This window comes from Sesamum indicum, linkage group LG1 (assembly GCF_026168435.1).
Source record: "Sesamum indicum cultivar Baizhima isolate 11 linkage group LG1, ASM2616843v1, whole genome shotgun sequence".
NCBI lineage: Eukaryota > Viridiplantae > Streptophyta > Magnoliopsida > Lamiales > Pedaliaceae > Sesamum > Sesamum indicum.
This window is the reverse complement of record NC_142657.1, coordinates 2,840,475-2,854,208: the sequence shown is the minus strand read 5'-3', so window position 1 is coordinate 2,854,208 and position 13,734 is coordinate 2,840,475. Positions and strand designations below refer to the sequence as shown.

At 32.6% G+C, this 13,734-nt stretch overlaps 1 protein-coding gene and 2 pseudogenes across 1 annotated transcript; all 3 read right to left on the bottom strand.

Moving 5' to 3' along the window:
• Nucleotides 1-3,788: 3,788 nt before the first annotated feature.
• On the bottom strand, nucleotides 3,789-5,723 carry LOC105156386 (labd-13Z-ene-9,15,16-triol synthase, chloroplastic). Its single transcript, XM_011072506.2, has 2 exons — nucleotides 4,809-5,723; nucleotides 3,789-4,473 (listed from the first exon to the last, which is right to left on the bottom strand). The coding sequence occupies exons 1-2, from the start codon at nucleotides 5,718-5,720 to the stop codon at nucleotides 3,868-3,870; spliced, it is 1,518 nt and encodes a 505-aa protein (XP_011070808.1). The 5' UTR covers nucleotides 5,721-5,723; the 3' UTR covers nucleotides 3,789-3,867.
• Nucleotides 5,724-9,141: 3,418 nt separating this feature from the next.
• On the bottom strand, nucleotides 9,142-10,918 carry LOC105156379 (cytochrome P450 76C2-like; annotated as a pseudogene).
• A 145-nt stretch (nucleotides 10,919-11,063) lies between these two features.
• LOC105156368 (labd-13Z-ene-9,15,16-triol synthase, chloroplastic-like) lies at nucleotides 11,064-13,192 on the bottom strand (annotated as a pseudogene).
• Nucleotides 13,193-13,734: the final 542 nt, after the last annotated feature.

Here is a 13,734-nt window from a genome sequence, read left to right as displayed (position 1 = left end):
ATTAGTATAGTTGAACAAAATTAAGATTGCCACTGATATTATATTTAGAAATAAATATAGATTCAAGATAATATAAATTAGGTGAATAAAAATAGTCATTGCGATTAACACACACATACAAAAAAAAAATCATTTATGTATCTAGCTAGTTCATATTCGACTAGCATAATTATATATGTATACTTTTCCATCAATTTTTTAACTTTTATAGAATTTTAATTTGGAGTTAAATTAATTATAATATTTTATTAAAACACATTTACATAGTATTAATATCAAAACTAGAAACTTGCAGAATGTAAGGACACTGCCTGTCAATGTGGTTGTTAGTGATGGCAACGAGGCGAGTTTGGGATGGATTTGCCTGGACCCCAGACCCGCCTTGCTTCATAAATCCCGTACCCGTCCACCCCGCCCTTTCCCCTCAAAAATCTGGCCCCACCCCACCACCCCGCCCTAGATTTCCCTACTGCACCAAATTTGCCCATTTCGTTCAATTTAAATTTTTATTTTTTAATTAAAAATATCAATTTAAATTTAATAATTTAACATAGTCTTTTTAATCTAAAATAAATTATATAATATAAAAATATATTCAACTAATATTTTATTTTTTCAATAAGTAACATTAGTTTAGATTTAAGTACTTTAACATAGTTTTCAATATCAAATTAATTGTATAAGACAAAAGTATACACTCAACTAAATTTTTATTTTTTATTTAAGTAATATTATTTTAAATTTAGTAATTTAACATAGATTTTGGTTTAAAATGAATTATATAATATAAACAAAACACTATCTAATGTTTTAAGTTCACAATAAGTATATCCAATTTAAATTAACACAGTTTTATCTAAACTAAATTATACACTACAAATAATACATTTAATTATTTTATTTTTGATATTTTATATATAGAATTAGACATATGCAAATTATTTAAAAATGTACCTTTAATATTATAATTTTCTATTAATAATATATCACATATGAATAAATAAATAATAAAAAAGTAGAGATTAGTTACAAAATCCGGTTCAAAAGTTGTAACCCGCCCCAGACCCGATCGGGCCCAATAATTTAGGACCTGGATGCACCCTGAACTTTTACTATAAGTACCAAATCCGTCGCATTCAAAACGGGTCTGAGTCGAAAAAATTTGGATTCAATTAGGGGTGGCAGATGAATTGAGTCGGCTCGCGAATGAATTGAGTCGGCTCGCAAGCTCGCGAGCCGGCTCGATTTTGAGCTCGACTCGAGCTCAAGCTCAGTTATGGCTGTTCACCAGCTCGCGAGCTGGTGAATATTTTTTTATTTTTTTATATATATTTTTATTTTAAAATTTTTTGTATATTTAATTTTATATTTAATATTTGATCAATTTTATAATCAAATTTGACCATATATTATATTTATTAATCAATATCATATATTTTATTTTGAATAATAATAAATTATGGTACTTTTATTTATACATTTAATCTTTATACAAAAATAAATTCAATCAATAACTTAGTAAATTATAATATTGTTTATAATTAAAATTATTATTTAATATGATATATATAAACTTTATGTTATATTTTAATATATATTTGTATTATGTTATATATTTTTAAAATTGACAAGTAATTCACTTATAATTTTTTATTATTTATAAATTTATGTCAAAATTTAGTAATTTCTATGAATTAATCTAAAAATCATAATAATAATAATAATAATAATAATAATAATAACAATAATAATAATAATAATAATGATGATGATGATGATGATGATGATGATGATGATGGTTGAACAATTCTAAATATTATTTTATTATATATATATAATGAGATTAAAAAGTTTAATCAATAATTACGATATCTTAAAATTTGGGCACCTAATTCATACGAAATTTAAATATATACAGAACTATATCCATTGAATCATATCAAACAGTATGATTTAAAATAGTATACATTATACAATCTATTATATACTACTAAATTAATCAATAATTTATATTTATAACAATAAATTATAATTTCATACTATATTTTGATATATTTATAATATAGTGTACATTATACAATCTATTTTATTACTTATAAATTTATGTAAAAAAATGATGATTCCCATTATTTAATCTAATAATATAATAATAATAACAATAATATAGTATGCATTATATAATTTATTTTATTACTTAAAAATTTATGTAAAAAATTGGTGATTTCCAAAATTTATAACAATAATAATAATTAAAAAAATACAAAATAAAATAAAAAATCAAAAATATTAAAAAAAAAAAACAATTGGAGCTCGAGCTCGAGCTCAATATATAGGAGGCGAGCTCGAGCTCAAAATTCCAGAAGCAAGCTCGAGCTCGACTCGTTGCCACCCCTAGATTCAATTGCTATCCCTAGTTGTCGTGAGCCAGACAACACCTATTTTTAAGTATAAGGATATATAGATAAACCTCCATTAATTATCGGTCTACTTTTTGGCTATAATTATTTTTAAATTACCTAATTGGAACGTGCACATTTTAGGTTATAATTATATATCTACCCTATAGCTAATACATTTAATTTTATTATCTCTAGGATGGTACCTAACTAAGACTTCTTCATTTTTTTAGTTAAATTTTAATTTCTTGACTATAGTAAAATTCAAATTTTCATATAAATGTATTTTTTATATTGAATATTTTTCTGGGGTTCCATACGTATCTTTATAGTTAAGAATGTTATTAATTAAATAGTTGGTGGAAATATTTGAAATAATTTAATTTCATCTTGAGAACATGCTCATTTTTAATTATGCCCCATTTATTGGTGTTGAATTTAACATATATGCATGGTAATTGATAAAAGATCTAGATATCTTCATTTGATCATAGAGATTTATTTTATATTATTTTGATGAAGTACATACCTTTATCAAGCATATGAAATAACAACCATGTTCTATATAAAGTAATCTATATTTTATTTTTGTAGTCGCAACTTAATGTTCTATAATTATTATAATATTTTTGGTTTTTATCAATATTCAATTCAAATTATAGTTAAAATTTAAAATATAGAGATTAATTAATATATTTTAAGATTTAGTACTTTTATCCTTTATTTTTCTAGAATTACAAAAGGGTCCTGTAACTTTTTGATATTTTGCATTGTGGTCCTTCCGATGCTGGATTTTGCAAAATTGGTCGGAATAAATCACGTATGCTTTACAAGTTTCATTTAAATTGGGGCTCTTGTTCTGATTGGTTCAGTTTTACCAATATGGGCAAAAAATTAAAAATAAAATGATGTGATATACATGATTTATTTCAACAATTTTTGCAAAATCCGAAACTAGAAGGACTAAAGTTACGAAATATAAAAATGTTATAGGACCTCTTTTGCAACGCTAAAAATGATAAAGAATATAAATACCAAAATCGCAAGAAATGCATGATTTATTTCGACAATTTTTGCAACATATGGTATCAAAAAGACCAAAACGTAGAAAAAGTAGTCGTCTGCTGTTTCATGCTTACCCTCTTTATATTGTAGATAAGTTCGTGTCACAATGTTATTTTCAATAGCTGTGTGAAACCAATAAATAATGTCTTAACAATAGTGATTTTGGTTGAGTTTTGTGAATAAGCTAGAAACTATGCGTTCAAGTTTTATCAATATGTGTAAATATATCTTAATTTATGAGTATTTTTGTGTGAGTTTATTATAATTTATTTATAATTTTTAATTATATTCACGCATTATTGAATTAACTATATTGTTCAATTGATCAATTTATCAAAATACTAATATAATCATATAATTATTGCTTTTACTGAAAAAGACTATGAAAACTATAGTGAATAGAGTATTAGAACCTATTATATGGAATAGCAAACAATGGTGTCTTCTTCCTCATTACGATTCCAAATTTCTCCGAAACATCAACAGTTTCGCGCTCCGGCAGGCACCATTCAAACGTGTGAAGGAGTGTAGCAAGCAAATACATCACCATTTTCTCACCCAGAGGGAGAGCCGGACAAACCCTTCTACCTGATCCAAATGGAAGATACTGAACATTGCTCCCCATATAATCAAAATTTCCATTTTTTTTCAGAAACCTGTCAGGTCGAAATTCAGAAGGATTTTCCCAAATTTGTGGATCCATGGAAATCGCCCACATGTTCAAGAAAACTTGTGAGTGCTTTGGAATCATGTATCCGCCAACTACGCAAGATTGGCTGGGAAACCTGGGGATGAGGAGTGGAAGTGGAGGGTGAAGGCGAAAGGTTTCCTTCACGACTGCATCCAGATAGTGTAGTTTGGTTATGTGGAATTCTTCTGCGGCGTTGTTCTCCCCTATGACATCTGTTAGTTCTTCTTGCACCTTTTTCATTATGTCGGGGTTGTGCAGAAGCTCAGCCATCACCCACTCTACTATTGTTGCTGTGGTGTCGGTCCCGCCAAGGACAATGTCCTATTTGAGGAGAATTTTTTTTGAGTTAGCTTAGAAGTTTTAAGTGTTTCTGCAATTGAACTTTCCATTTTAATCCAGATGAGATTCAGGTAAATTCAACATGTCATGCCCAATTTTCCCAAATATGTATTGAAGGAAAAAACAAAACCTTATCCTAGTTTATCCTCTATTATGACTAAAACGGCATAATTTCTACGGAGACTGCAAATTTGAATTTTTCACTTATCCCCAGAACAGAAAATAAGTCCACATTGGGGGAACAGTAAAGAAAAACAGACAATAAACATGTCTATTTCTAAGGGAGAAATGAAATGTTAGGGAAGTTGAGAAATTACCATCAAGATGGCCTTTATTTGAGTAAGCCCAAATGATGATCCCTCTCCAACTTTCTGCTCCTTCAGATCCAAAAGAATTCCCAGAAAGTCCTTTGCCCTTCCAGCACTTGATTTTCCCCCCTCGGCCGCTATCATCTTCATTCGCTCATCAATAACAGAATCAAGAATTTCCTCCACGCCAGGCACAACAGCCCTCATTTTTTTCTCAATTCCCTGAACATCAAACTTGGCCAGAACTGGAAAATAATCAGAAACATTAGGCTTTCCCAACAAATCCACAAGTTTTGATACCTTATCCCGAAACTCAGCTCCCAGTCTATCACGCATCTCAGCATCGATCGTCCCACCCCAGAGCAAGCTCAGTATCACATTGAGCTCAGTTATGAAAACCATTTCACCAATTTCAATAGGTTTGCCTATCTTCTTACTCACATCCCTGACCACCTTTGCCACTTCCTCCTTCCTTAGCACGTAGGAAGCCTGGAGATTGTTGTTACTTAGCATCTGACGCACAAATAGTTTTCGCATGTCACGCCAGTAGGGTCCATAGGGCGCCCACAAGATGCCTAGCCCACCGGTGGCAGCTATTGCTGCAACCGGGGGGTCCCGATTCGCGAAAATCGTGTCTTGATCCCGAACCACCTCCTTTATCAGAGCTGGGGAGCTTATTACCATGCAAAGTTTGCTACCCAGCTGGAGCTTGTAGATAGGGCCGTATTTTTTAGCGAGTTCCGTGAATTGGTGATGCAAGTTGACGTGCAGAAATGGTAGGTACCCAAGAATTGGCAGGCCCCTGGGCCCTGGTGGATATGGAGCTGTTCCTTCTTTTGATTTCTTGAATTTCCACGAGCACCAGAAGACTGAGGCTAGAATAGAAATGACTGTTAGAGCTACAACTGAGAACCCATCCATTGTTCTTTGGTAGCTGAAAGTATTGGAAAAAAATTAATGGAGAAAGAGCTTAACTTATATTTGGTTGATAAGAGTAATTCACTAGTTCAGTAGCATAGAGATCTAGAAAATATCTACCATAATTATTACGGGAAAAATTCAAAGACCCCCTGTAATAATAAGAATGTTAAAAAAATCCCTATGAAAATTAAAGTATCAAATACCTCCCCTATAATATAAAATAAAGTTAAAAGAACCCCCTCCGTACAAAAATAAGGTCACACGTGCTTTGACTGCGATTTTCCTGTGAAAGTACCTTTTTTGACATTTTTATCCTTCTCTCACATTAATATATATATATATTATATTTATTAATAATAAAATATTATTTTTTATAATAATTATTTAATTAAAATATTATTTTATACAATAATTACTTAATTTAATTATAATATTTTATTAAAATACATTTACGTAGTATTAATATCAAAACTAGAAACTTACAGATTGTAAGGACACTGCCTATCAATGTGGTTGCTAGTGATGGCAACAAGGCGGGTTCGGGGTGGGTTTGCCCGGACCCCATACCCGCCCAGCTTCATAAAATCCTATACCCGTCCACCTCGCCCTTTCCCCTCAAAAACCAGGCCCTAGATTTCCCTGCTGCACCAAATTCGCCCCGTTTCGTTCGATTTAAATTTTTACTTTTTAATTAAATAATATCAATTTAAATTTAATAATTTAACATAGTTTTTTTAACCTAAAATGAATTATATAATACAAAAAATATATTCAACTAATATTTTTTTTTTCAATAAGTAACATTAGTTTAGATTTAAGTACTTTAACATAGTTTTCAATATCAAATTAATTGTATAAGACAAAATCTAAATTTTTGTTTTTTATTTGAGTAATACTATTTAAAATTTAGTAATTTAACATAGATTTTAGTCTAAAATGAATTATATAATATAAACAAAACACTATCTAATGTTTTAAGTTCACAATAAGTAATATCCAATTTAAATTAACACAGTTTTATCTAAACTAAATTATACACTACAAATAATACATTTAATTATTTTATATATAGAGTAAGATATATGCAAATTATGTAAAAATGTACCTTTAATATTATAATTTTCAATTAATAATATATTACATATGAATAAATAAATAATAAAAAAGTAGAGATTAATTATAAAATTCGGTTCAAAATCTGTAACCCGCCCCAGACCCGATCGGGCCCAATAATTTAGGACCCAAATGCACCTCGAACTTAATAATATAAGTACCAAATCCGTCACATTCAAAACGGGTCCGAGTCGAAAAAATTGGACTCAGTTACTATCACTAGTGGTTGTGAGTAGGGGTGTCCATTTCGGTTAATCGAACCGAACCGAACCGATTTTTCGGTTAACCGAAAATTCGGTTCGGCCATTTGGAAAACCGAAAACCGAACCGGTTGGTACCGGTTCGGTTCGGTTAAAACCGAACGGAAGTTCGGTTTTTTCGGTTTTAAAACCGAAAAAAACCGTCTTTTTATTTTTTATTTTTTAAAATAATATATTTTGATATTTTAAGTCGAAATTGTGATAATGTTGCACTTTTATCCAAAAATACAAATACCAAAATACCAAAATTAAATTCTAATTTAATAGTATAAGTCACAAGTGTAGAACAACTTCAATATGTTAATATTCAATATCTAGAAATGGTACACTTTTCTTTAGTTTTACTAATATAAATTATATAATATTAATATTATAATATATATATATAATTATATAATTTTTATATGTATAAAAAATATATATTTTTTTATTATTTACAAAATTTCGGTTTTCGGTTCGGTTCGGTTACCGAATTGGTGACTAAAAAACCGAACCGAAAACCGAATTTTTCTTTTTTAAAAAACCGAAAACCGAACCGAAAATTCGGTTCGGTTTTCGGTTCGAACCGAATTTTCGGTTTCGGTTCGGTTCGGCCGGTTTTTGGTTTTTTTGCACACCCCTAGTTGTGAGCCAGATGACCACCTATTTTTAAATGTAAGGATATATAGATAAACCTCCATTAATTATCGATCTACGTTGCGGCTATAATTATTTTTAAATAACCTAAATTGGAAAGTACACATTTTAGGTTATAATTATATATCTACCCCTATAGCTAATACATTTAATTTTATTATCTCTAGGATGGTACCTAACTAATACTTCTTCATTTCTTTAGTTAAATTTTAATTTCTTGACTATAGTAAAATTCAAATTTTCATATAAATGTATTTTTTATATTGAATATTTTCTGGGGTTCCATACGTATCTTTATAGTTAAGAACGTTATTAATTAAATAGTTGGTGGAAATATTTGAAATAATTTGATTTCATCTTGAGTTTGCATGCTCATTTTTAATTATGCCTCATTTCTTGGTGTTGAATTTAACATATATGCATGGTAATTGATAAAAGATCTAGATATCTTCATTTGATCATAGAGATTTATTTTATATTATTTTGATGAAATACATACCTTTATATAAAGTAATCTATATTTTATTTTTGTAATCGCAACTTAATGTTCTATAATTATTATAATATTTTTGGTTTTTATCAACATTCAATTCAAATTATAGTTAAAATTAAAAATATAGAGATTAATTAATATATTTTTAGATTTGGTACTTTCATCCGTTATTTTTCTAGAATTACAAAAGGGTCCTGTAACTTTTTGATATTTTGTATTATGGTCCTTCCAATGCTGAATTTTGCAAAAATGGTCGGAATAAATCACGTATGCTTTACAAGTTTCATTTAAATTGGGGCTCTTGTTCTGATTGGTTCAGTTTTACCAATATGGGCAAAAAATTAAAAATAAAATGATGTGATATACATGATTTATTTCAGCAATTTTTGCAAAATCCGAAACTAGAAGGACTAAAGTTACGAAATATAAAAATATTACAGGACCTCTTTTGCAACGCTGAAAATCATAAAGAATATAAATACCAAAATCGCAAGAAATGCATGATTTATTTCGACAATCTTTGCAACATATGGTATCAAAAAGACCAAAACGTAGAAACAAAGTAGTCGTCTGCTGTTTCATGCTCGCGCTCTTTATATTGTAGATAAGTTCGTGCCACAATGTTATTTTCAATAGCTTTTTTAAACCAATAAATAATGTCTTAACAATAGTGATTATGGTTGAGTTTTTGAAGAAGCTAGAAACTATGCGTTCAAGTTTTATCAATATGTGTAAATATTTCTTGATTTATGAGTATTTTTGTATGAGTTTATTATAATTTATTTATAATTTTTAATTATATTCAAGCATTATTGAATTAACTATATTGTTCACTTGATCAATTTATTAAAACATTAATATAATCATATAATTATTGCTTTTACTGAAAAAGACTATGAAAACTATAGTGAATAGAGTATTAGAACCTATGATATGGAATAGCAAACAATGGTATTTTCTTCCTCATTACGATCCCAAATTTCTCCGATAGGTCAACAGTTTCACGCTCTGGCAGCCACCATTCAAACGAGTGAAGGAGTTTAGCAAGCAAATACATCACCATTTTCTCACCCAGAGGGAGATCCGGACAAACCCTTCTACCTGATCCAAATGGAAGATATTGAACATTGTTCCCCATGTAATCAAAATTTCCATTGTTTTTCTAAAACCTATCAGGCCGAAATTCAAAAGGATTTTCCGAAATTTATGGATCCATGGAAATTGCCCACATGTTCAAGAAGACTTGTGAGTGCTTTGCAATCATGTATCCGCCAACTACGCCAAGATTGGCTGGGAAACCTGGGGATGTGGAGTGGAAGTGGAGGGTGAAGGCGAAAGGTTTTCTTCACGACTGCATCCAGATAGTGTAGTTTGGTTATGTGGAATTCTTCTATGACGTTGTTCTCCCCTATAACATCTGTTAGTTTTTCTTGCACCTTTTTCATTATGTCGGGGTTGTGCAGAAGCTCAGCCATCACCCACTCTACTATTGTTGCTGTGGTGATGGTCCCGCCGACGACAATGTCCTGTTTGTGGAGAATTTTTCTTGAGTTAGCTTAGAGGTTTTAAGTGTTTCTGCAATTAAACTTTCCATTTTAATCCAGATGAGGTCCTGGTAAATTCAACATGTCATGCCCAATTTTCCCGAATATGTATTGAAGGGAAAAAGAAAACCTTATCTTAGTTTATCCTCTATTATGACTAAAACGGCATAATTTCTACGGAGACTGCAAATTCGAATTTTTCACTTATCCCCAGAACAGAAAATAAGTTTAAATTTGGGGGAACAAAAAAGAAAAATAGAACCATAAACATGTCTATTCCTAAGGGAGAAAATGAAATCTTAGAGAAGTTACCATGAAGATGGCCTTTATTTTAGTCGGCCCAAATAATGATCCCTCTCCAACTTTCTGCTCCTTCAGATCCAAAAGAATTCCCAAAAAGTCCTTTCCCCTTTCAGCACTTGATTCTTTCCCCTCGGCCGCTATCATTTTTATTCACTCATCAATAACAGAATCAAGAATTTCCTCCACGCCATGCACAACAGCCCTCATTTTTTTCTCAATTCCCTAAACATCAAACTTGGCCAGAATCGGAAAATAATCAGAAACATTAGGCTTTCCCAATAAATCCATGAGTTTTGATACCTTATCCCGAAACTCAGCTCCAAGTCTATTACGCGTCTCCGCATCGATCGTCCCACCCCAGAGCAAGCTCAGTATCATATTGAACTCAGTCAGGAAAACCATTTCACCAATTTCAATGGGCTTTCCTATCTTCTTACTCACATCTCTGACCACCTTTGCACTTCCTCCTTCCATAACACGTAGGAAGCCTGGAGATTGTTGTTACTTAGCATCTAGCGCACGAATAGTTTTTGCATGTCACGCCAGTAGGGTCGATAGGGTGTCTTGATCCCAAACCACCTCCTTTATCAGAGATGGGGAGCTTATTACCATGCAAAGTTTTCTACCCAGCTGGAGCTTGTAGATAGGGCTGTATTTTTTAGCAAGTTCCGTGAATTGGTGATGCAAGTTGACGTGCAAAAATGGTAGTTACCCAAGAACTAGCAGGCCCCTAGGCCCTGGTGGATATGGAACTATTCCTTCATTTGATTTCTTGAATTTCCACGTGCACCAGAAGATTGAGGCTAGAACAGAAATGACTGTTAGAGCTACAACTGCGAGCCCATCCATTTTTCTTTGGCAGCTGAAATGTCAAATCTAGAAACTTGTGGAATGTGAGGACGCTGCCTGTTGACGTGGTTGTGAGCGAAATGATATAACCATATCATTGTGATTTTACTGAAAGAAGACTGTGAAAACTATATTAAATAGAGTTTTAGAACCTCCGATATAGAATAGCAAACAATGGTGTTTTCTTCCTCATGACGATCCCAAATTTCTCCGAAATGTCTACAGTTTCGCCTTCCAACAACTGCCCTTTGAATGAGTGAAGGAGTGTAGCAAGCAAATACATCACCATTTTCTCACCTAGAGGGAGACCGGGACACACCCTTCTACCTGATCTAAATGGAAGATATTGAACATTGTTCTCCATGTAATCAAAATTTTCAGTGTGCTATAGAAATCTGTCAGACCAAAATTCAAAAGGATTTTCCCAAACTTGTTGATCCACGGAAATCGACCACATGTTCAAGAAGACTTCTGAGTGCTTTGGAATCATGTATCCGCCAACTACGCAGGATTGGCTGGGAAACCTAGGGACGAGGAGTGGAAGTGGAGGGTGAAGGCGGAAGGTTTCCTTCATGACTGCATCCAGATAGTGTAGTTTGTTATGTGGAATTCTTCCGCGACGTTGTTCTCCCCTATGACATCTGTTAGTTCTTCTTGCACCTTTTTCATTATGTCGGGGTTTTGTAGAAGCTCGGCCATCAGCCACTCCACTATTGTCGCTGTGGTGTCGGTCCCACCTACGACAATGTCCTGTTTGTGGATAAATTTTGTTAAGTTAATTTAGAAGTTTTAAATGTTTCTACAATTGAACTTTCTATTTTAATCCAAGTAGATCCAGACAAATTCTACTTGTCATGCCCAATTTTCGAAATTCTAATCCGGATTCGGCTCGGCCAAATTAAACCAATCATATGGCAAATACAATACACTTGTCGTATGATTAGTGTTCAGTTCAGGAAAAGTGACCAACCACATGGCAAGTGTGATACACTTGCTTTTTAATTGGTTTCATTCGCCTAAACTTAGTTCGGGCAAGAATTTTCCTTTTCGAGGAGATTGCAAATTCTTACTCAAACCAAATTTAGCCGAATCTAACCACTCACAGAGCAAGTATGATATACTCATGATGTGATTGGTCTCTTTTTTTGAATTGTATACCAATCATACGATAAGTATATTGTATTTGTCGTATAATTAGTTTAGGTCCGACCAAATCGAGTTTGGTTAGAAGTTTTCTTCATTCGAAAGCATTTTTCACTTAGCCCTAGAACAGAAAATAAGTCCAAATTTGGGGGATCAGAAAAGGAAAACAGAAGCATGTCTCTCAGCAAGAAAATGAAATGTTGGAGAAGTCGAGAAATTACCATCAAAAGGGCCTTTATTTGGGTCAGCCCAAATAATGATCCTTCTTCGACTTCTTGCTCCTTCAACTCCAAAAGAATCCCCAAAAGGTTCTTTCCCCTTTCAGCACTCGATTCCCCCCTCGGCCGCTATCATCTTGATTCGCTCATCTATAATAGAATCAAGAATTTCCTCCACACCAGGCACAACAACGCTCATTTCATTTTCAATTCCCTGAACGTTAAACTTGGCCAGAACCTGAAAATAATCAGAAACATTAGGCTTTCCCAACAAATCCACGAGTTTTGCTACCTTATACCGAAACTCTGCTCCCAGCCTATCACACATCTCCAGATCTATCGTCCCACCCTAGAGCAAGCTCAGTATCACATTGAGCTCAGTCAAGAAAACCATTTCACCGGTTTCAATAGGCTTGTCGATCTTCTTACTCACATCCCTAAGCACCTTTGCCACCTCCTCTTTCCTCAGCATGTAGGAAGCCTGGAGATTGTTGGTGATTAGCATCTAGCGCATGAATAGTTTTCGCATGTCTCGCCAGTAAGGCCCATAAGGCCCCCAGAAGATGTGTAGCCCATCGGTGGCGGCTACTGCTGCAACGGAAGGGTCCCGATTCGCGAAAATTGTGTCTTGATCACTAACCACCTCCTTTATCAGAATTGGGGAGCTAGTTACCATTCAAAGTTTGCTACCCAGCCGGAGCTTGTAGATAGGGCCGTATTTTTTAGCGAGTTCCGTGAATTAGTGATACAAATTGACGTGCAAAAAATGGTAGGTACCAAGAATTGGCAGGCCCCTGGGCCCTGGGGGATATGGAGTTGTTCCTTCTTTTGATGTTTTGAACATCCACGAGTACTAGAAAACAGAGACTAGAATAGAAATGACTGTTAGAGCTGCAACTGCAAGCTCATCCATTTTTCTTTGGCAGTTGAAAGTACTGAAAGAAAGAGAGGAAGAGCTTAATTTATATTTGGAGGGTAAGGGTAATTCACTGGTTCAGCAGCATAAAAATCTAGAAAATATCCGCCATAATATTGCTGATCCATATATGATGTTCGGGAAAATTATATTTTTCGTCCAAAACTATGGCTTAAATAGTTTGTAGGATTTAAATACCTTTTTTGGTTCCGTAATTGTAGCTTTTTGACATTTTTTTTATGTTTTTAATTTTTACAATTTTAGGATAAAACTGACTGAATTATCTAAACTGGCCGTAAGTAATGAAAATTGACCAGTACATTTTGTCCTGAAATTGGGAAAATTAAAAACATAGAAGACTAAATTTAAATTCAGATAAATTATAAGTTCAAAATGTCCAATAATTGTTTATAAGACTAAAACTGCAATAAAACCTAATTTTAAGGTCAGTGCCAAATTTAAACGGAAAAGGAAAATCTAATTTTAGTTCCTTGTATTATGACTTAATTGTTGCAGCTTTAGTTACATCGATAGTTGTT